Genomic DNA, 22931 nt, shown 5'->3' with positions numbered 1-22931 from the left:
TCCCATGTTCCATCACTCCTACAATATTTCCCATCCTTACTTCCTCCAATAACCAGGACAACCAGCGAGTTCTTAGCTTTCAGCACAGACTGCACATGGCCCCCTTCACTGAACTCTCGCTCACAGGGGAGACCACGCCATGTCTAGGCAAGTCCCTGGGTACAGACTTGTAACCGTGAACCCTCCATCTCTTGCCCCTATAGGGCTCCTCGGTCACAGGCAGGGCCTGGAGTTTAGTCATTCCTGCAAGTCGAAAAGAGAAACCATTTCTCCAATGAATGGAAGAGCCACAAGCTGAGTCATTGGGAATCATACAGTTTTATTGTTCGTGGTACAGAGCGTTCCCCTTGGAAACACACCCTCCGTAAGGGAAGAGCAGAGCAGGTGCTCATTCAGAAAGGTTTCATCCTCTATAAGCAGGCAGTGGGCCTGACTCCCCACTGCTGGGCACCTGGTCTTGTAATTTACACCTGATCCATGGCACAGCAAATGCAACTGCTGTTTTGAGTGGAGAATTCTGATTCAGTGGCATCGCACACCTGCTTTGCACAAGTGCAAATGACACCACCGGGTGCCAGGTAGGGGGGAATCAGGTGAGTGGCCAGAGAAGGGTCAGTGTATAACAAAAGCTTTGAACTGCACAGCAGCAAATAGTCCAGCTGCCCCCACTCCAGCCAAACTGGAGGCAGAGAGGTCAGTGCCCCCGAGACTGTAGCCAAGGCTGGCACAGGAATAGATCTGCCCTGGGGCAACCATAGCTGGTACAGATCTCCTTGATGGATCCTGGAGTAGAGCGCTAGACTTGTCCCTGCCTTAAAGGCTTTTTTTTTAAATGGGGAGGAGTGGGTCATTGGGGGTGGGGGGTTCAGCTGAGAGAGAAGGAGGATTGTGCACCCAGCCAGGGTGTAACTGTTTTCATTGCATAATGTGTATTTCATGGGGTCAGCCGCACGCAATCAGGACCCCGGGGCAGGAGGAAACAAGTTCAGCTCTGCAAAACTAAAGCCATCCCCTCCCCCATTGCTCCATTGTCTTTCAGAACTGAGTCAGAGCACCCAAAAATAAGCTGCTCCCACGTGAGTGGCCAGAAGAAGACAGCATGCACAGCAGATTGTGCAAACACTTAACATTTCAACTGGGCTCCTCCGGCTTGTACGTGCCCAGAGGCTCTGCTGGGCTCAGCTCATTCTGGACTGGGGAAGAACAATAAGTGACAGACTCTCCCCAATGCACCACAATTCACCCCCAGTGCATTGTGCAGAGCTTTGCCCCTCCACCTCCTTCCTTACACGGGGACTGGAATAGTTAACAATGGTGACATTTAAATTATCCTCACCAGACACCCGAGTTAACAGCCCCTCCCAGCTGAGCAGAGCAGTTCACCCCTCAGCGCTAGTGTTCCAGGCTCTTTGCAGATTCAGTTACCCTAATCTCACCTTGGTGAGGTTTTCCCCCAACTGCAGCAGCTGGAGACTTACTTTTCAAAGGAAATTAGACTCTGAAGCCTTGGAGAGCAGCTTCAAAGCCAGGCTAGTGCAGCATACCAGCGTACCAGCTCAGCCCCAACGCTGGGGGGCTGAAGGCAGCAGCTTTATAGAAAAATCCTAAACCAAGAGGTCAAGGTTACAAATCAAATTCTCAAAACTCTCCTTCTCCCAGTGGCCTGAACAGGTATTACCCTGATTCCTAGAGCAGAGAGACATGTCCTTGGTCACGAAGGACAGCTACTGTATCCTTGAAATGCCGCGTTAACGGGGAAAGGCTATTATTCAAAGGGGCGTTGGACATTGATATGAACAACAACAAGATGCAGGGTTGTAATAATAAATACTTAAAGCAGAATTTGGGAAGAGAACCTCCACCAGCCAACCTCCATCGGGAGTCAGGAGATTTCCAAAGGGGGGTAGATTATCCCACACCTTCCTCTGAAGTGTCTGGTACTGGCCACTGCTGGAGACGGGATACTCGTCGGGACGGACCTTGGGGCTGATCCAGCGTGCAATGCCTGTAGACTCTGGAATGTGCGGAGTTGTGTCTGGAACCGGGGTGGTGTGTGTGTGATATCAGGCAGGTGGGATGATGAGCACTGCAGAGGGTGCAGAGCATGGGGGTGGGCAGCTTGTTTCCTATTGCTGGTGACAGGTAAAAGCTACCTGTAAACTGAGGATTCTGCGTCCTGGTGCTCCAAAGCCCAGTTCTCCCACCCAGATGCTGCTGGGCTTCCTCCACTCCTTTGCAGACCATGTCACCCCCATAATTCCCTTTCTGGATTCCCTTGTCCATAATGTCACTCAAGTGCTAGAGCCCTCACTAAGCCCCCTACATCAGCTCTGGCCAGAGAGCCCAGCCAGACTCGACAGGCATTGGGCCACAGCGGGGCTGCATCTGCTCATGCCAGGTCTCAATCTGGCCCAGGATCCATAATGCACGTACTCCCCGTACAGCCTGCATAGACCATCGGGGGCTTGGCTGGATTCTCCACTGCCCATCCCTGCTCCAACTGTCCCCTGATCGTGGTTAATCATAGAATATCAGGTTGGAAGGGACCTCAGGAGGTCATCTAGTCCAACCCCCTGCTCAAAGCAGGACCAGTCCCCAATTTTTGCCCCAGATCCCTAGATGGCCCCTCAAGGATTGAACTCACAACCCTGGGTTTAGCAGGCCAATGCTCAAACCACTGAGCTAGCCCTCCCCCTGTGTTCAGACGCCCTCCACCTCATCCTGCTGCCACCACCACCTTCCCCAAAAGCCAGGGCGATTCAGTGGAAACCTAAACCACGGAGGCCACAAGGGGCCCTAGAAGGCAATGTCCCCTTCCCCTGGGGGGGGCAGTGCTATCCCCAGGAAACACTAAGCTTCCCACCACCAGCTAGCAACCGGCTCCTACAATGTCAGATGGCTCAGTGCTCCCTGGGACACAGCAATGGAGAAACAAGCCCAGAGGGCTTTTCATCCCCTCACCAGATAGCATCGCCAGTGAGAGTGTCCCCCTCTCCACAGCTGTATTGCCTTAAAGTGCACTAGGAACTACACAGGGCAGGGGAGATGGGGTGGCACATGTCCATTCTCCAGAGCATCCAGGAGGTGCAAGTCTGAGGCAAGGAGGGCAAAAGGGCAGAGGTTGCCAATCCTCACTGGATGAGCCCTGACGCTGGCAGCATGTTCTCGCTGGTGCTGTGAAGCAGGACTCGCCTCCTACCATCCAGTTCTGCTCCATGGCCCTTCTCTGCAGGAGAGGCAGGGGTGGCATGGGTGGGGCAGGAGAGAGGAAGGCAAAAAACAGGGGACATTTAAAGCAAAGGCCTAGGCTCCACCGAGATGCCATGACAGACTCAGGGGCATTTAACTTTCCAGAGGCTGAATTCCAGCTCAGAAGAAATAGAAGGAGTCTCTCTTAGGGCAAAAAGAAAAGGAGGACTTGTGGCACCTTAGAGACTAACAAATTTATTTGAGCATAAGCTTTCATGAGCTACAGCTCACTTCATCGGATGCATTCAATGGAAAATACAGTGGGGAGATTTATATACACACAGAACATGCAACAATGGGTGTTACCATCACTCTCGTTACAGTGTGTATGGTAACACCCTGCTGCTATTCTGAAACCTCTCTTAGGGCAGTCAGGCCCCTTCCCCGCCCCCAGCTCCCCGCGCACACACACACACACACACACACTTCTGGGGGTCTCCAGATCTACCTAACCCCATAAGCGCTTCCTCTGATAACCACCAGAGGGATTCAATTCAACCATCTCCCCAGAGCCCCGGGCAGCAGCAGCTCCTAGTCTGAACACTTGGGGCATTTCTCTGGAGGTTACCACGTGTTGCTGGTCCCATGCCAGAGGCATATTAGCCTTTCCCAGCCCTACAGAGAGCAGGGCCTTGGCCTCACTTACCCGCCTCCTCCAGGCTGGGGAAATGTTGGAATCCCTCCAGATCTGCAGACAGCAAGACTTGGAGAACATGGCCCTAAGGAGAGGGGACAGGATGAGTGTGGTTGTGACATTACAGCTTCCATCGTTCACAGAGACAGCAAAGACTTCCAGATGTGTATCCTGGGAGGCTTAGGAAGGGAGGCTGGGCCGAGTTGACCCCAAGAGCTCAGTCCCTAGGTAGGAGCAGCACAGATGACAGCTGCAGCCCCTCCCCACCGCTTGATCCATATGAGTGAACCCCAGATTCTGCAGCCACTGTAGGAGCAGCCTCCCCCCTCTTGAGTGGGCAGGTGCAGCCCATGAGGACAGCAGGTCTCAAGATGCCATGCTCCATCTTGACCTGAGCAGCCAGGCCACAATGCATGCTGGGCCATGATTTTGCATCTGAGCTGATGGGCACTGACATCAGCTGTGTTAGTGGCACGTTACGTACAAGCTTCAGGTTCTGAGTAAATTGCAAGTGCAGCCCCAAGTTCTCGAGCTTCCTCTGGGGAAGGAAATTTGGCTGAGCTAGTCTGGTGACCAGCCCACTGGAGAATATGGCAGCAGCCTTGGTTTTGGAAGCAGCTGCATGACAAGTGCCCATGTCCCTGGTCCGAACTGACAGCCAGTGCCCACCCCCACTTTCCAGACACACCTGCAAGCCAAAGAAGGTCAGGGTGAGGCCCCTTTTCTGGAACTCCTGCAGCAGGTCTGCCAATCCCATCACCACGGTATAATCCATGCTGCTGACATGGGTGCAGTCCAGGATGACACAGCGTGGCGGAGACACTGAGGGCGAGAACACCATGTGGTCACCTCACTGGCATTTCCAGCAGAACATTCACCAGCCACCTGGGCAGGAAACTTAAAGCAGGAATTGATCTTTCTGAGCCTGGCAGTTTGGAGTGTTGGCACGAGTTTCGCCAAGCCTCTGTTGATCCTGCCCCACCCAGCCAGCCATTTACATTGGGAGGATGCTGAAGGCCAGACAAGCCTGAGAGACAGTGAAGGATAAAGCCTTGATAGCTGCATCAACGGGTCCTGCCCAGGCAGGGTGAATCCCAGTCCAATTCCAACTAAGGCTTTCCCCAAGATCTCTTCCCTACAAGCTGCAGGGGGAGGGCTCTCAGGGGCCAGCTGGCTGATCACAGGAGGTTCAGAATCAGCTTCATGGGCATTTGCCTGAGGAGCTGATCTAAATTTGGGGTTGTATTTATCCAGGAGCTCCAAAGCTGACAAAGACCCCACTGCTGAGCAGCCATTCTGGCCTCGTTTATATTCAGAGGCTGCAGCAGCAAGACCAGCGCTGTCCACAAGCTACAGCATTGAAACAAGGATGTATTTGGCTTGTACCAGATGGGCTGATAGTCAGGATAGACTGCACCGTACCTGCCAGAGCCCATCTGTGCATGGCATCTCGGAGGGACTCAACAGCGGGGAAATGCAGACCACTCGCAGGCTGCATGAGAAGCACCCCCTGCTCTGATAGCTGCAGGAGAACCAAGAGGGGAAAGATGAGAGGTGGCTGCGCTGGGTAATGTAACATGCTCCAAATTCTCAGCCCAGAGCCAGTGTCCCCCTCACAGTGGAGGCGGGTGCATAGGTAACACAGCCAGCCATTGTCCCTCACACTGAAGGGGCGTGTGATGGAGCCTTCACCCCATCTCTCACCACACACCCATGACTCCCCCAAGCGCACACAGACAGGCTGGTGTGTGTGTGTACACTGGAAATGGAGGGGATCGAACACCATCAATGCTAAGAAATGCTGCCCACACCATTCTCAGCTGCCTGCATTAACCATTTCTTTGCGTCTCTTGGAATGTCTCTCTGCACCACAGCTGGGGCAGATGAGGGCCATGGGAGTGTTAAGTAGGGATGGGGCAGGATCGGGAGAAGAGGAAGCCACACAATCCACCCAGCTATTGCTCCAAGTAGATGCCTATGGCAATAGTGACATCCTCCCACATCTCAGGGAACCCCACTGAAGCTGAACCCCACACAAGGAGGTCTGAGCCGCACCTTGATCCGGGGCCTGGCAATGGTGTAGAGCAGGAGAACGCCGGAGACCAGCATGCCGGCCATGATGCCATACTGAACCTCCCAGAAGCAGAGCAGGAACGTCACACACAGCGGCACAAGGTCCAGCCCTGAGAGTGAGACCCCAGTCATTGCCTCGTCCCATCCGTTCACCCTCCCACACAGCAGCTGTGCCGCGAAGCCCCCAGCCTCAGCCAGCAGCCTGTGGAGCTAGGGGAAGGGGAATGGACAAGGGAACAGACGCCCGTTTGCATCTGTAGAGGGGGAGCGGAGATGCCTTTGCGCATGGCACATCACAGGCCGGAGGCTGCCGGTGGCGGGAGAGGGTTCAGATTGGGGGGCAGGAAGTCAGGGTTCAGTGCTAACACAACATCCAAACATCTTGGGGCTCCCTGTGTGCTTCAATCCCAACATCTGGCCGAGCACTGGTCAGTGAGCGGGAGAACACCTGGCCAGAATCCCCAGGCTGGGACTCGGGATGTTTTACAGCAGTCTGGAAACGTGACGTGCTGCCTCGGCGCTGAATATTATCACCTAAACTGTCCCCTCTTGGTCCAGGGCACCCCAGAGGCATCTGTCGTTCTGTACACCAGGGCACAGAGCGCTCAGGGGAGGGAGGGAACTACGCTACATTCAGGTTTGGAGCACACACAATCAAATGGCCCTCTCAGATCCCTGCGTAACAGGCACGGGTCCAGCAGAGTCTTGCCTGAGAAGAAGAGCTCTGTGTAGCTTGGAAGCTTGTCTCTCTCCCCCACAGAAGTTGGTCCAATGACAAATATTACCGTCCTCATGGATATTTTAACCAGGTGGGGTTATACCAAATCCCACCCTTTTCCGAGTATCGCCAATAACGGCCTGCAGGTGGCGCTGTATCCCTTTGAACTTCCCCCTATAGTGAAACCATGCAAAGAGCAGGAGTTCGCCCTCTGCGGGGATGAGACGGAGCCCCAGGCAGGTGTGCAAAGCAGGCTGCTCGTGGTGCCCGTACGTTTAACCCGCCACAGTGTTCTGAAGATCCTGGCGTCAAACATAGGAGCCACGGCGCAAATGATGACAGCCGCCAGAGCCGCTTTGGGAATGTAATAGAAGAGCGAGGTCAGGTAGGCCAGAGAGAGCAGGACCATGGTCCCTGGGGAGACACAAGGCAGATGGTGAAACACGGCCACCCGAGCCCAAGCCACGGCAGGGACACCCCAGCCTCCCTCCCCGTACACACACACTCAGCCCAGCCTCACATGGGTGAGGAGAACAGGATGTAAAACCCTGGGGAGGGACGAGCCCAGAGGTGGCCCTTGGAATGGCAGGGGAAGCACCAATGGAGTCCCTGGGTGAAGGCGGGGCACCTACCTGTTATCAGCCCCCCTGCTGGGGTGCACACGCCCGTCTGTGCATTCACCGCTGTCCTGGAACACAAACCAAACGCACCGTCACAGGCCGTGCGAAGGCCAGCTCCTTCCAGCTCCCCAGTGCGATGGGGGAGCTGCTGGATGGACTCAGTGTCATAAGAGGGGGGACTGGGGACCGGCCCCACTCTGAGCTCCTGTCTGTCCGGAGACTAGCCCCTCCCCAGGGCATGCAGTACACTGGGGAAGGCCCTTTTCCCCCCACCCTAATACATCATCCAGGTAGGAACAAAAGCAAACCCTGAGGGTCCAGGCAGGGGGCATGAGGGGCAGGAGTGAGGGCAAAGCTACAGCACACATGGCCCACTGACATGGGGCAAAGGGAAAAGGGCCCCTCTCCACTGGCTGGGATCCAAACCCAGCCCCTTATCAAAGATCCCCCGTGCCCTGACAAGGCTGGCCCGCCAAACTGGCTGCCAGCCTCAGTGGTGCTACTCACCGCCCAAAGCTGCCGGTGACGGGGTAGGAGGAGACGAAGGAGCCCAGGAGGTTAGTGAGGCCTGTTGTGGGGGGAGAGACGGGATGTTGTGAACTGTGCAGTCAGGAGGGGAGTCCAGATGCTGCCTGGGGTGGGGGGCAGAGTGGGCCCTCCATCCCATCAGTTCCAGCTCGGTGAGGGGCAGCCACCACCAAGGCCCCTTCCAATTAGCAGACAAGGGTCCACAGCAGGTTCAGTCCCGAGACTGGACTCCCAACCCTGCCCCAGCCAGGCTGGAGAGAGGGTCCCCCAACCCCTTACACCATGTCCTGGCAATCCCCCGCCCCCCTGGCTGAGCTCTTACCCATCGCCAACAGCTCCTGATTGGGGTCGATTCTGTAATTGTTCTGCGAGGCTGAAAGAAGGAGGTGGTGACTGGGCAGAACTCCCCACACCTTCATCCCAGAGCTTCCCGCAAATCCGGTGCCAGCACCCGGGGGGGGAGGCGCGGGGACAGCAGGGCGCATGGAGGGGCGAGTCAGCCTTTGCAGGGGAATGACGTGTGTCACAGGCTCCACGGGACCCCTGAGAAGTGGCTCATTTCACCACCTTCACCCTGCAGGTCACATTCCCCTCACCTGGAGGGCAGTAACAGGCCTTACCAACACTGAGCTCTTGCCTTGGGGCGTGGGGAACCTCCCTACCGCATCCTGGTACCCAGGAGCTGCCTCACCAGGGCAATAAACTACAGGGGGAAATGCCCAGTTGTGGGGGAATGTTCCATGTGATCCCCCCGCCCCATCCACTGACCCTACACTCCAAGGGACAGCCCCCAAGCACTTCCTTCCTACACCCCCAGCGCTTTTCTTTGACATGTGGAAGGTCCCACCCCAGGGGCCTTCCCCACTGCCGCCCGGTGGCAGCTGACTCCAGACCCTTCCCCACGTGAGGACCGAAGGCTGTGGGAGCCCAAAACACAGCACGGCAGACCCGACACCATACCGAAGGCCTTGGCAATAGCGACGGTCTCCATCAGGCCCATGAGCGGCACCACAGCCAGTCCAGCTCCCAGGTCCTGGGGAGGGGATGGAAGAGGCCAGCATGAATATCATGGCAGAGAGCTCTGCAGACGCAGGAGATGGTGCCCTCTGCACTGTCCCCCCATCTCTGAGGGCAGCAGAAAGTGCGATTCTCAAGAGGAAATCTCCCATGATGCAGCTCAGCTGGGTGAGGGTAGACAGGACCCCTCGCCCCACTAGCCCTGTGCACATACGTGCTGGAGGGCAGGTCACCCCAAGGCTCCATGCATCCAGCCCTGTCTGCTCCCCAACTGGAGGGAAAGGGGCAAAGGGGAGAACCCCCAATTCCCATTGGAATCCCACCTCTCTCGAGCTTGCTCAGCCATTTAAAGGTACGGTACAGAATTAGAGCACCAACCTGGCATGATCCCGTCTGCTCCCACCACCACTCACCTGCACCATCTCGCTGAAGGGCACAGTGCTGTTGGCTTCAGCCTTGGAGAAAGGCGGCAGCTGGAAAGGAGGGAGCCCCTGGGGCGTCGCCCCAGTGAGGGTGAATGGCTGGGAGCCCATCCCCTGGAAGGAGTAGGCGACCAGGCCAGCAAACAGGACCACAAGTGCATTGCGAGCTACATCAGAGAGGAAATTACCAGGGTGAAAGCATCGCTCCAAGCCCAGTGGGGACGGGCATAGTGGAGGGACATGCACTGGGGACTCTTTCCAGCCCAGGTGGACGCCTGCTGTCCATAAGAGCAGGGGCAGCAGCAGAATGAACCTCCCACCAGCAGGCCTCAGCCCTGCCCTGGAGAGACCCACTGAGCAAGGGGCGTTCAGTCTTCACTCAGTCCTGGCCCTTTCTGTGGGGGCTGCCCACAAGGTGCCAGGCAAGGCCGGTCAGGACAGTGATTTGGACCGCTGCCTCTCCAGGGGACAGACCCATCTCACACAAGGGCCTCTGAGCAGCCGTCCTATTGGAACAACTTGTGGGCCCTGCCAGCATGGGCCAGATTTGGGCCTAGTGGGGAACGGCCCCCCAGGCCATCACATCCCCCCACAGCCAGCCTGGGCCAGAGCACTCTCCCAGCAGGCATTTGCTGCAGCCACACAACGTGCTGTTTCTTCCTCTTCCTCGTTTCTCCTCATCACCCTGTGACCCTGGCACAACTCCGGGACCTTACGGGTGCTGCCATGGGGAAGAGCAAGTCAGAGCTGGGCAGGGCAGTCAACTAACCTGTTGCTGTGGCCCAGATGATAAGACGACTGATCCTGACGGACAACAGCTCCACCCGATGGATCCTGGGGATGTGGCCTTTCATCGCCCTGAGCCCCACAAGCACTGCCAGGCAGACCAGCCCCAAGAGAGCATCCCCAGCCCTGCAAACAGACCAAATCCGGGACATGTTGCAACATACTGCAATCACTACTGAAAAGGTTTTCTCTCGTGGGAAGGGCCCAGCCCAGCCCAGCCCAGGCTCCAGTTCTGAGCGAGGAGATTCGTCTCTGCCACAATCAGATCAGTTCTCAGGGAACAGGGAGAAGGACCCAGGTCAGAAACCCGACAGGAATCAGTGGAGCAGGATCCACTTCCAACCGGAACTGGCCAGGGACAACCATTCCCTCCCCCCATTTCAGCCCCTCACCACCACTGCTGCAAAGGGCATGTACTCTGCCCTCAGCGCCCAAAATGGATCAAGGATAGACAGGGCTGTGCCGGGGTGTGGAGTCACAGGGCAAACCTTGTGTGATGGGGCATTCACCCCACATGAGCCCTGGAAGGTTAACGGAAGCAAGAGAGGCCAATTAGTCATCGGCTGCACCTGGAGGGGAGCTAGGCCCCAAGGAGGCTTAATTGGGGATGAAGCTCACATGGGCAGAAACAAATGGGGCTGCTCTACAGCCAGGGATGGGGGCTGCAGTGAGGAAGCCTGCAGTCCTGCTCCCTGATCCTGGGGGAAGGAAGCAGCCCAGGGAAGGGGCAGTGAGGCCTGAGAGAACAGACCTGAGCTGCTGGGTCGAGGGTCCCCAGATTGGAACCTGGTGCAGAGGGGAGGCCTGGGTTCCTGTACAAAGCACTGTGGGAGTGATGCAGTCAGCACAGTGGATAGGGAGAGACCCTGGTGAGACCCTGGACGGTGGTCTGGCTGGTGGGCTAACCCACAAAGGAGAGGCACTACGGCTCCTGACTAGCAAGGTGGGGACTGCAGAGCGAGTGAATGGGTCAAGGTGCTGGCCGACTGCAGGATGGGGCGCAGACAGTGGTGAGCTAATTCCCCAGATGAGCCACGAGGGGGGCGCTGCTGAGCAGTGAGTAGCACGTGCCCGTTACACCCAGTAATTTCCTCCCCACAGGGGCAGCCAACAGAGGCAGGGCAAGGTGGGGCACAGAGACAACTGAGCTCACAAGCTTGGGCTGCCTGGGCAGTGTGAGGCACAGACCGTCCCAGGGCTGGCTTGAACTGGGAGCCATGCAAGTACCTGCTTGGTGCTGGCAACTCGCCGACGGGCTCAGTGCCCTGCTCTACCAATGGGACTGGGCGGGGAGACAATTCATAGCTCCATTTTCCGCTCCATCCTCCCCCACCCCGGCAACGGGAGAGGCCACGAACTGTCAGGCTGACCCCATGCATCCTCACGCCCCAAACCAATCCAACATGATGGAGGGCATGGAGTGTCGCTTCATGCTGGCACAGGGCACTGGGCAGAGTCTGCTTGTGCCCGGTGTGACCTGACAGAGGATGCAGCAGGCAGCTGCACCTTATACTCACGGTGCCTTTCCCAGCCCTGCGTTCCCCCCACCTCCACACCAGCCACGCCAGGATACTGGTGGAAGGAACGATCAAGGAAGAGCACAGAGATGTCTGCTGACCTGGTCTCCCCGATTCTTTGGAAGGTGTGATACACCTGCAGGAAGAACTGTCGTGGAATGTTGTGCAGCCCCAGGATGTTCTGTGCAAACAAACAAAGGCCCCATGAAAGACCAGTACAGCCCCAGCTCCCAAATGCACCTGACAGGTACCCCCAATGACAGACCAAGGCCGCATGGGATTGGACCCTTCCCTTCCCCTCCCCATGGCGCTGGCCCATGCAGTGTCTTTTGTGTCTGCTACCTGGAAGCTTTCATCAGGGACCAGACCACGTAGCAGTGTGCAAACCTCTGGCCAAGGAATTTTCTCCAGATCCTTCCCCCACCCCTAGGAAACTTTGGCAGCTCAGTGGGGAGACAGTTCCCATTCTCCCAGATGTCTGGTGCTGAGGCAGCCCCTGCCCCATGGAGACAGAGTCCTGCTTCCCATGCAAGCAGACAGGCTCTCCCAAACATGGTATTCAAACTGGGGTGCTTTCCTTGACCCACGACTGTCCAGCTGCCTCCTCTCGAGTTCACATGTCACCAGAGGCTGACAGTGAATGTGGCTAAAAGAACTCAGAGGTTCCTCCCAGAAAGAGCACTTGATAAAACCATAAGAGATTAGCTGATGATTTCTGTTGTTTGGCGCCTTGCAAAGCATATGCTGACCCACATCCCATTCTGATTACAGTCAACCACAAAGGAAATGTGGCAATACCTAAAATCACCACAAGGAATGAAGGGGATTGGCCAAGCCATGGACCAGTCAAACCTCACAGCCAATCCCAGCCCCCCACATCCCTCCCCGTAGAGAAAAATCACCCAGCACAGCGGTCAGAGGATACTGATTGTCTCCGCAGCACCCCCATAACCCCCGCATCAGCCAAGAGAAGGACAGTGTATTGACAAGGGAAGCAAACAAAGCTTAGTCCACACAGCGTAATGACCAGGTCGCCCAGCCAATGGGCAGAACATCACCTCCACTTGCCCCAGCACTGAGCACGATCTCAGCTCTGGGAGGGAGGGAGGGAGCGAGGAACCCACTATGGGTCACCAGCATGGCAGTGCAGGGCACTCACCCCATCACACCAACCTTGCAAAATCCTTCTAGCACGCTCATCTGGCACAACCCTGTTTGCTTGTTTGTTTGAGGGGCCAGTGAAGTATCCTTCATGTTTCCACTGATATCACTGCGCCGAGCTAAACAGAATGTGCAGCTGGGCCGGCGAATTTTTATGACAATTTTGCAAGGCTGCATTAGGCCACTGGGCAAGTTAAACTAAAGAAATAGAGAAGCCACAGGGAGGAGAAGGTCCTACCTTGACCTGGTTGAAGCTAATGGTGACCGAAGCGGCCGAGGTAAACCCTTTAATGACGGGGCAGGAAACAAAGTCCAGTAAGAAACCTGCAAAGGATGGAAATTACTGTAAGGAAGCTGCTCTCCTAGGTACAGACTGCAGCATGCACACACATGCAGAGTGCAAGGCTTTACAAATCAGAGCTGGACAACAGCAGAGACATTTCTTGCAGGGACAAGTTGCTAGAATGAGAAGCGTCATACAAAAACAAGGCCTAACATGGCCGCAGCATCTCACCGAGGTGCAGGAGACCCATGGCTAGCTGGATACAGCCTGATAGGAAGGTCAGCAGGATGGCATAGGCAGGGTCATGGAACGCATAGGAAGAGACCAGCAGCGACATAATGGCCGTTGGACCCAGCGTCACATCTTTTGAGGTCCCCAGAAGGCAGTAGACAAAGCAGCCCATGAAGGAGGAATAGAGACCGTACTGCACAGGAACAAACAGAGCCTTCAGCGCCAGAATCACAGTGACCTGGGAACCTGCTCTGACCATGCCAGGACCTGGGCATTCTGAAAGGATGGCTGTGATTGATTAGCAAAGGGTCTGGCCAGGGAAGCATCCCAGGGGAATGTATTGGGCAATCTTTGGAAGAAATGCCTGTCACATGTTTGTCACCCCGATATCTGTACACACACTTTCTGAAAGAGGAACATGGCCACTCCCAGGAGGCTGCCTGCCTTCAGCCCCCCAGTGTGCCCTGCCACTCACCTTGCCATGTGTTACTGCCTTGCTAACACCCACCCAGCCCCCCTGCTGTTACAATCTTCAGCGTTCTGCCAGGATATGCGAGCACCTCCCTCCACTGTAATCGCCCTCACGGTGAACAGTGCCCCCTTTATAATGCTCAAAACTCTGCATTTTTGCAGTGGCTACCATTAAAACACTGAGGTTTACTGTGTGGCAGTATTTACAATATCCTCTGTGCTGTGACGGGGAGACTCCTCCGGTACCACGGGACATTTAGCTACTGCAGCTGGGGAACATCCAGCCCGTAGTGGCATTGGGGGCAGGTGCTATAAAGAGGACACTGTAGACTTACTCGCACATGGAATGAGCGAGTTCTAAGCTTGGCTGTATGTACGGCCAGGTGAGGAGCCTGCATTAATCAGATCAGCACACGCCTATGCCAGGGACAGCCCAAGGGATGTACTTCTCAGTGTCCGCAGCACTGAGGCATTGGGGTCCCTTTGTGAAAAGAGGAGGGGAAACAATACTTATTGGTTGCCTCGAGGTGACTCTGCAAAGGAACTTGCAACAGCTGCTTCCACCCACCCCTGGCACAACCCTCCGGCTCTAGAATCAAGCAACCCACCTGAACTGGCAGGCCGGCCACCTCGGCATAGGCCAGCGCTTGCGGCACGACAGTCAGGCCCACGGTCACGCCAGCGATGAGATCGAGCTGCAGCCACTGCAGAGAATACTGGGGCAGCCAGCTGAGGACAGGGAGCCTCCTCTGCATTGCGTGGTAGGAGCAGCATCGCTCGGGGGCCTCTCGGTCCCGCGCTGCCATAGCAGCTTTCTTGGGGATTCAGGCCAGTGTGTAACACGCTCCAGGCTCAGCTGGGTCTGTCAGGGCGCCGCTAGGATCCCCTGCAACGATCTCAGGGGACATGGTGACGGGGAGAAGACAGTCTCCTCAGCAGCACTGTTCAGTAGAGTTCTCTGGTTCGCCAACATACCTGCATGGGAAGGAGGGTCAGAGACTCGGCCTAGGCCGGGCAGGGATGCACGGGGCACTGTCTGTCCATTTATAGCACCAACTGATGGACTCCTCTCCTTCCAGGCTCCTATTAAGGCCCAGACTGAGGGACGCCTCCACCTCCTCCATTCAGCTGCTGAGGTCTCCTAAGGCAGAGCCTTGGCCCTGGGGGCAAGTGCAGAGAACTTGCTGGGTGGAGTTTTTCTGCTCCCCCCCCCCCCCCCCCCGGACTCTGGCTCCCTCTCTTAGAACATTTTGCCAGAGGGACACTGGCGAGCTGCACTCCAGGGCAGGGAGTGGGTCCCAAGGAGCTGGCCTGGGCAGAGCGCTGCTCAACAGGTTTCTCTCTCTCTCTCTCTCTTTGGCAAAGAGAAGGAAATAGAGAGTTTTTACATGGGGCTGCAAAGAAAGAAGGAGCCTCCGCCCCGTTCCCAGAAATACCCAGCACATGGGTCTGGGCAGTAAGTCGCCCAGCAGGGCCTAGTTTGCTCTGATTATTTTACAAAGCCAAGGGCCGAGAACAGAGGAAGAACAGTCAGTGCTAGCTGGATCCGCAGCAGGGACAGGCTGCAAACACCTCTCCACCTGCGCAGGGCCAAGGTGACAAAGACCCACGCTGAGGGACACAACAAACCTCATTTCACACAGGAATATCAACAAAGATACATTAGAATTGGAAAAGGTACAGAGAAGGGCAACAAAAATGAATCCGATTTCATGCATCCGATGAAGTGAGCTGTAGCTCACGAAAGCTTATGGTCAAATAAATTTGTTAGTCTCTAAGGTGCCATAAGTCCTCTTTTTCTTTTTTTTAAAAATGATCGGGGGTCTGGACCAGCTTCCATAGGAGGAGCGATCAAAAAGACTGGACGTGTACAGCTGAGAAAAGAGGTGACTAAGGGGGGATATGATAGAGGTCTATAAAATCATGTACGTTATGATGTAGAAAGTGAATAGGGAAGTGTTATTTACTCCTTCACATAACACAAGAGCCAGGGGTCACCTGATGAAATACATAGGCAGCAGGTTTAAAACAAAAGGAAGCACTGCTTCACACCACACACCGTCACCCAGTGGGACTTTTGCCAGGGGATGTGATGAAGGCCAAAAGTACAACTGGGTTAAAAAAATGAGGTAAGTTCACGGAGGACAGGTCCATCAATAGCTATGAGCCAAGACAGTCAGGGATGCAACCCCATTCTCTGGGTGTCCCTAAGCCTCTGACTGCCAGAGGCTGGGACTGGACCCCAGGGGACTGAGGGATCCCTGGATGATTGTTCTGTTCACTCCCTCTGAAGCACCGGGCAGGGGCCAGTATGGGAGACAGGACCCTGGGCTAGACGGACCATGGGTCCAACCCCGTGTCCTTCTGAGACCCCGAGCAGGGCGAGGCGCCTGCCCGCAGCACTGAACGGTTTGTACCGGGGGCGGGGCGGGGGGGCTAAGAGCCATTGATCCGCACGGTCAAACCCCGGCTCTGATGCAACCACGTCAAGCCAGGGGGTGCGGCGGCAGCACCCCAAGGTCCAGCAGCTCCGGCCGGGAGCCCAGGGACAGGGGCTGCTCCGCGGTACACAGCGCCCGGGGTGGGGGGCACCCCGCGGGGTCGGAGGGCAGGAGAGGAGGCGCCCGGGGGCCCTGGAGAGCTCTGGCTGCCGCGGCCCCCGAGGGTTGCCCCGCACGGCCCCGCACGCCCGGCCCCGGCCCCGCACTCACCCGCCCCAGCCGCCGCCGCCGGGCGCCCGGACCCCGGCCCGGCTCCTGTGACGCGCCCGGGGCGGAGCCGGCGTGGGGCGGTCTCCCCGGCTGGCGGCCGGGCCGGCGGGAGGGGCCCGGGCTGCAGGTCGCCATGGGCCTGCGCTGGGCGCTGCTGCTGCTGCTGCTCGCCCTGCCGCTGGGCCGGGGCCGGGGCCGCGCTCGCCACGTGCTGCTCCTCGTGGGTGAGTGCTGCCCGGGGGGCGCGGGGCCAGCCCTATGACCGGGCGCCCTGGCCCTGGGGAGCGGGGCCAGCCCCATGACCGGACACCCTGGGGAGCGGAGCCAGCCCCATGACCGGACACCCTGGCCCTGGGGAGCGGAGCCAGCCCCATGACCGGGCACCCTGGCCCTGGGGAGCGGGGCCACCAGCGGACCGGGCCCACTGGCACCCAGGCCCTAGGGGTGGCTCCTGGACTGGGCACGGGCACCTGGCACCCAGACCCTGAGAACAGCAACCAGCCCCTAGACCAGACTCCCCTGGCACCTGGACACAGGCAGCCAGACCATGGGGAGCCCCCGAGAGAAGCTCCTAGTGGCCATGAAATCATTAGCGGTGACTCACACCCATGGGAGCAGCTGCAAGGAGGGGATTCCGGAGTCACTGCTCTGACTAACTGCAGGGTCCCCGCTGCAGCCCCTGGGACAGGAACTGCCTGAGCCGAGTGCAGGGAGGGGCTCTGCCGCCTGGTTCCCTACTGCGGCCTGGACACTGCAGGGCCCATGGCAGGATTTGAACTCAGGCTCGCAGAACAGACGCATGAGCATCAGCCCCGTGAGCTAGAGGACAGTCTCCCTGCTGGCACCTGTGGCAGACTCATTAACCTCTCCTGTGGACCAGCCGCAGGGACAAATACCCCCCCTCTTCTAGTGCCAGTTACAGAGCCCCTGGGGCATCAGAGCCCCTGCAGTTGGGCCTCCCCACGTGGTCCCTGAGCTCACAGCCTGCCCTGCTTCTCCCTGGGCCACAGCGGACGATGGCGGCTTTGAGAGCGGCGTGTACAACAACTCCGCCATCAACACCCCCAACCTGGACGCCTTGGCCAGGCGCAGCCTCATCTTCCGGAACGCCTTCACCTCCGTCAGCAGCTGCTCCCCCAGCAGGGCCAGCATCCTGACCGGCTTACCCCAGGTAGGGCCTTCCCGAGCCGCTGGCTCTGCTGCCTCAGGCACTTGCTGGGCCCCTCCTAGCGCCCAGGAGAGGCCACTGGCCATCCGCATTTGTAAGGCATCCAGCAGCTTACCTCAGCTAGTCCTTCCCGAGGCCCATCAAGGATCGTTCCCTACACTCCCTGCTCTGGGGCTTTGTCCATGGCTTAAGCGATGGGTCTTTCCCCACTTTCCCTTGATGGCCTATTGCCCAGTCCCCGTGTCTGGTGCCTCCGTGGTAGCACGCGCTCTGCCCGTGGCACCTGAAGACGGCCGTGGTCTGGCTCTGCAGGGCGGCCGGTGCAGGGACGTGCGTTTCTGGCCAATTTGTCTCATTGTTGGTCTCTGTTTTGCAGCACCAAAATGGGATGTATGGGCTGCACCAGGACGTGCACCATTTCAACTCTTTTGACAAGGTGCAGAGTCTTCCCCTGCTGCTCAGCCAGGCACATATCCGGACAGGTAAACAGCCAGGGTGCTGGGAAGAGAGGGGAGGGGAAGCATGTGTAAAGCCATTCCCCTTCCCTTCCCACACTGATCTCACTGAACCCCTCTCTTGTGAGAGCTGGGCAGTTAACCGTGTGCCAAGATACTGCCCCACTACACAGGTTTCATTAAGAGACACACACACACACACACGATTTAAATCAAAGTGATTGACATCACTGATTTAGTCATGATTTAAATCAGCAAGCGGGAAACCTTGATTTCAATCACAATTTTAACCTTTCTTTGCATTTGTCCTCCTCATTTTCCTACAGAAAGGTTGATTTTCATTGGTTGGTAACCATTCAAACGTCAATTTGCAGCTAAATGTGCAGCCTTTGTACTACATTTGGTGCTTCATTTTGCTAACCAGAGATGCAAACATGTATTGCTAAATATTACTTTTTAAATTTAATTTAAATTATTTTAATAGACAATAAGTTTAGGCCTTAACATAGATTGTCAATATCAATTTAATTTTAAATAGGTCTGTTTTTTAAATTAAACCTGGATTTAATTTAAATTTTAAAAATCCAATTTTAATTTAAAAAAATTTTTTTTTTTATTAGTCAATTTTTATAGACCCTGCTCCCACCCCCCAGTTGGGGCATTGATTCTGCATTTCTGCCCGGGCTAGTCACTTTCACTTCTGTATCTGGCATCTATAGGCCACATTTGGTTGTGCAAACCAGTGTTTCCCTGCTGCCCCTCAGGGCAATTCCTAACCACGCCCCGGGGGAGCATGGAAAGACAGAAGCAGCATCCTCTGTTCTAACTGCCTGCTCACATGCTTGCTCCTGACCTGCTGGGGCTCTTTCTCCTGCAGGGATAATTGGGAAGAAGCATGTTGGGCCAGAGACGGTGTATCCCTTTGATTTCGCATATACTGAGGAGAACGGTTCTGTGCTGCAGGTGGGCAGAAACATCACCCGGATCAAACTGCTTGTCCGGAAATTCCTGCAGAGCCAGGATAAGAGGTGAGGCCCTGCACGCCCCGCCGCAGGATTCTCTCTGGGACTGAGCAACCTTGCCTCCTAGAACCCTCATCCTGATGCACAGAGTACCCCCGTGCCTGAGTTACAGGGAGATGTAGTCGTCAGCACCTTCCATCGGGTTACCAGCTCACCTGGGGGACCCTCAGGGGCTCTATGGGAACCAGCTTTGCAGCTCTGAAGGCTTGTCTTCAAGTCCCAATTCATCTGAAGTGAAATGAGCTGACGTTTCTCTGTGCAGGTAGCCCCAGGCTTTGGTTGGAGCCCATTGTTTGCCGTGAGCTAGTGTTATCACCAGGTCAGGATGGTGGGCCAGGGCTAGGGTTAGGACTGGGGTCTGTGGGAGGCGTCAGGCCATGCTTGAGCAGCCCTTTCCTGCTCAGCCCGTGCTGTCAGCCTCTCCCGAGCGCTGCAGTCACAAGCTCTCCTCTCGGGATTTCCAGGCCGTTCTTCCTGTACATCGCCTTCCACGACCCCCATCGCTGCGGCCACTCCCAGCCCCAGTACGGGGCCTTCTGTGAGAAGTTTGGCAATGGCGAGAGCGGCATGGGCTGGATCCCTGACTGGAAGCCCCAGCTGTACAGCCCAGAGCACGTGCAGGTAGGACAGGTCTGTTGGGAACCAGCTCCCCACGCTCCAGGCCAGAGCTGGGCAGCAGAGCGGGGAAGAAGGCTCCTGCAGGCAAAGCTGTGGGGTGTCTCGGGGTGACCCTGGCCCTTCCCCCCTGCAAGGAGTTCCGGGGGGTGAGTGGGGTTAGGAGGGGAGCAGCCCTGAGCACAGAGATGGAGCCACAGTCACTGGCAGGGGCTCTGTCCTCAGTTCAGCTCTGACGCCTCCTGTCTCCCACCCCCACGGCTCTTGGAGCCTCCAGCGCTGAGCAGTTGCTGCTTTTCCTCCCCCCGCAGCTCCCGTACTTCGTTCCAGACACTCCAGCCGCTCGCGCTGACCTGGCCGCCCAGTACACAACAATCGGGCGCATGGACCAAGGCAAGTACCAGCTGGGGTCGGGCAGCAGGACGTGGGGGCCTGAGCCCCCAGCGCAGGGTCTTGCTGGGTGCTGGGAGAAAATCCATCCTCAGCTGGGGTGGGGCCTGGGATGGAGGCAGCCAGGGATGGAGGCAGCCCTCCTGCTGGGTGAACGTTCAGGTGCCCCCCAGCAGCCGCACAGCTCTGCTCTTCTCTCTGCACGCAGGGATCGGGCTGGTCCTGGAGGAGCTGCGCAGCACCGGCTTGCACAACTCCACGCTGGTGATTTACACCTCCGACAACGGCATCCCCTTCCCCAGCGGCAGGACCAACCTGTACTGGTCGGGCACTGCGGAGCCCATGCTGGTCTCCTCCCCCGAACACACCGAGCGCTGGGGGCAGGTCAGCCAGGCTTATGCCAGCCTGTTGGGTAAGAGCAGTCACTTTCCCTCTGGGGCCTAGGCGGAGGCAGGGGTCATTAGGGGAGTTGGGTTGGGGGCCCCCCATAGAGTGCTGAGTAGAGCGATGCCAAATCATGGGTTGTCATCCCCCCGCCCATGCTCACACCACGGGCATGGCTGGGGGTGAAGCCCTGGCTCCACAGCCCAAAAGACGATTCTCTCCCCGCTGGATGGATTTGCTTGTCTTTCCCAAAGAGAGAGAGAGCTGCGTAGTCCCCAATCCACGGGAACGAGTCTGGTGCTGGAAAAAGGAGGACGGAGTTTGAGAGCATGAAGGTGCCCCGCCCCCAGGGAGAGGGGACTGTGGGATAGGTGGGTGACCCCATGGATGTACAGGGCCGGCCCCAGCTCCAGAGGGCTCACAAGCCAACAGGGGACAATGGCTCAGGGCTGCAGCAAGGTGGGCGGATCAGTGCGGGAGGGATGCCTGGAGGAAGTGGGTGTGAAGGAGAAAAGGGCGTTGGGGCAGGAAGCAGGAGGCTGTTCCCCCACAAGAGGAGCCGAGCAAAAGAGTGAGGGTGAGAGTGGAAAGAGACGAAAGGGGCAGTGAGAGAGGCCCAGGAGCCCTGTCCTCCAGCGGCTCATGCCGGTGACTGACTCTCCCTGGCGGCTCCACCAGAATGGCAGGGAGCCCCCCTCACTCCTGCAGGCCCCAGCTGCAATTCCCTCCATCCTCGGCCTCCATCCTCCCCCTGGGTTCTGCCCCCTCCGGTCTCAGGGACTGAGTCTCTCTTCAGTGGTTGTTCTGCCCCACTCCACTTGCCAGTTGCGGACGTCACCCTCTTTTCCCCTCTCCAGATCTCACGCCCACCATCTTGGACTGGTTCGCCATCCCCTATCCCAGCTACAGCATCTTCGGCACCAAGACAGTCCAGCTCACCGGGAAATCGCTCCTGCCAGCCCTGCTGTCAGAGCAGCCCTGGATCACGGCCTTCAGCAGCCAGAGCCACCACGAGGTCACCATGTACTACCCCATGCGGGCTATCCAGCACCAGCAGTTCCGCCTGATCCATAACCTCAACTTCAGGATGCCTTTCCCTATCGACCAGGACTTCTATCTCTCGCCAACCTTCCAGGATCTGCTCAACCGGACCAGAGCCAGGCAGCCGACCCATTGGAACAAGACCCTGCACCAGTACTATTACAGGGACCGCTGGGAGCTGTTTGACCGGAGCAGCGATCCTACCGAGAGCCGGAATCTGGCCTCCGACTCCCGGTACGCCGAGGTCTTGGAGCTGCTCAAAGCCCGTCTGTTGAAGTGGCAGTGGGACACTAACGACCCTTGGGTGTGTGCCCCAGATGGCGTCTTAGAAGAAAAACTGAGCCCCCAGTGCCAGCCACTTTACAACGAACTGTGAGTCACCACCTCACCTTGCTGGAGTCTGCATTCCTTCCACCAGCCCAGCCCCAGGTCCTGCTTGGCCCTCAGCTCCTCCCCAAATCCTGATGCAGCCCCAGAACCCCCAGGGAACAGCTAGCTCGGCTGCCAGATGAGACATCAAGTGCCTAAACATGCAGCCCCCGGGCTCCAGGGTCCACAGAGCGACCCCACAGCCACTCCAGAGCTCCATTCGCCCTCCATCTAGCACAGGGCAGGGCAGCAACCAGAGATGGGCTGGTCCCACTCCCCCATTCACACAACTGGCGTGTGCTTTGTGTGTCAAAACAGCCTCTGCCCCTGAAGCTCAAACGGACATTTTCCTCCTCCAGTGCGGTGTCTTGCACCCGGCAACAGGCAGCGCTGGACTGCAGCCAGCCAGAAAGCTGTCAAATACATGGTCTCAATAAAGTCGCCGGGAGAATGTCCTTGGCTTACTCACGAGCTAACCTCTGTGCCGATCTCCTGCCGAAGGCACTTCTCACTGTAGCTCTTCCTGCGGTGGCTCCTGCACCCAGAGATGGGGACTCGTGCTGTTGGGAGCTCCCCACATTGGGGCTTTTGTCCCACTTGCCAGGCAGTCTCCAACTAGCCAGGGAGGAGCTGAGAGAGCCCACTCTCCATAGGGCCAGTACATTGGATTTGGTGTCACCATATCAGAGAGGGCCAGGAGGGGTCTGAACATGCAGTGACTGTCAGTAACAAGAAGATTTAATTTAGCAAAATGTACAGAATTTACAGTCCCTGGAACGAGCACACCCTGTTCAGGCCTGGATACCGGCTGTCCACAGGGCTCGGAGTGGGGTGCGCAGAGATCCAGAGGGAGCTGGGGTACCCAGTACAGCAGGGCAGACCAGTGGGGGCAGCTCTGGGCAGGGCGGAGCCTGCGTGGCGGGGCACATGGCAAGGCCTACAAGAGTTGCTGCTCCCTCCCTGCGCAGGCAGGCTGGCGACTGCACTTCTGAGCAGCTAGTGCCAGGCTAGGAGAACAGGTGGAGGTGGCCCCGGCCCCAGGCAGAGGTGCCCTGCCCACCCCGGG

General features: G+C 57.3%; 2 protein-coding genes across 2 annotated transcripts; one reads left to right on the top strand and one right to left on the bottom strand.

Moving 5' to 3' along the window:
- Positions 1–308: 308 nt before the first annotated feature.
- On the bottom strand, positions 309–16484 carry SLC26A11 (solute carrier family 26 member 11). The gene is made up of 17 exons (XM_074971479.1): positions 16422–16484; positions 14319–14685; positions 13240–13432; positions 12964–13049; positions 11666–11745; positions 10031–10173; positions 9253–9428; positions 8783–8855; positions 8145–8195; positions 7802–7862; positions 7307–7362; positions 6948–7088; positions 5939–6066; positions 5306–5405; positions 4572–4705; positions 3896–3968; positions 309–3226 (listed from the first exon to the last, which is right to left on the bottom strand). The coding sequence occupies exons 2-17, from the start codon at positions 14514–14516 to the stop codon at positions 3132–3134; spliced, it is 1788 nt and encodes a 595-aa protein (XP_074827580.1). The 5' UTR covers positions 14517–14685; positions 16422–16484; the 3' UTR covers positions 309–3131.
- Positions 16485–16527: 43 nt separating this feature from the next.
- Positions 16528–22637, top strand: SGSH (N-sulfoglucosamine sulfohydrolase). Its single transcript, XM_074972154.1, has 8 exons — positions 16528–16645; positions 17432–17592; positions 17966–18071; positions 18922–19072; positions 19531–19687; positions 19993–20074; positions 20280–20483; positions 21313–22637. Exons 1-8 carry the CDS (start codon positions 16555–16557, stop codon positions 21870–21872), a joined length of 1512 nt encoding a protein of 503 aa, XP_074828255.1. The 5' UTR covers positions 16528–16554; the 3' UTR covers positions 21873–22637.
- Positions 22638–22931: the final 294 nt, after the last annotated feature.

Source organism: Natator depressus, chromosome 14, assembly GCF_965152275.1.
Source record: "Natator depressus isolate rNatDep1 chromosome 14, rNatDep2.hap1, whole genome shotgun sequence".
In the NCBI taxonomy this organism is placed as follows: domain Eukaryota; kingdom Metazoa; phylum Chordata; order Testudines; family Cheloniidae; genus Natator; species Natator depressus.
The sequence above is the reverse complement of the archived record's forward strand: the minus strand, read 5'-3'. Positions and strand labels throughout refer to the sequence as shown.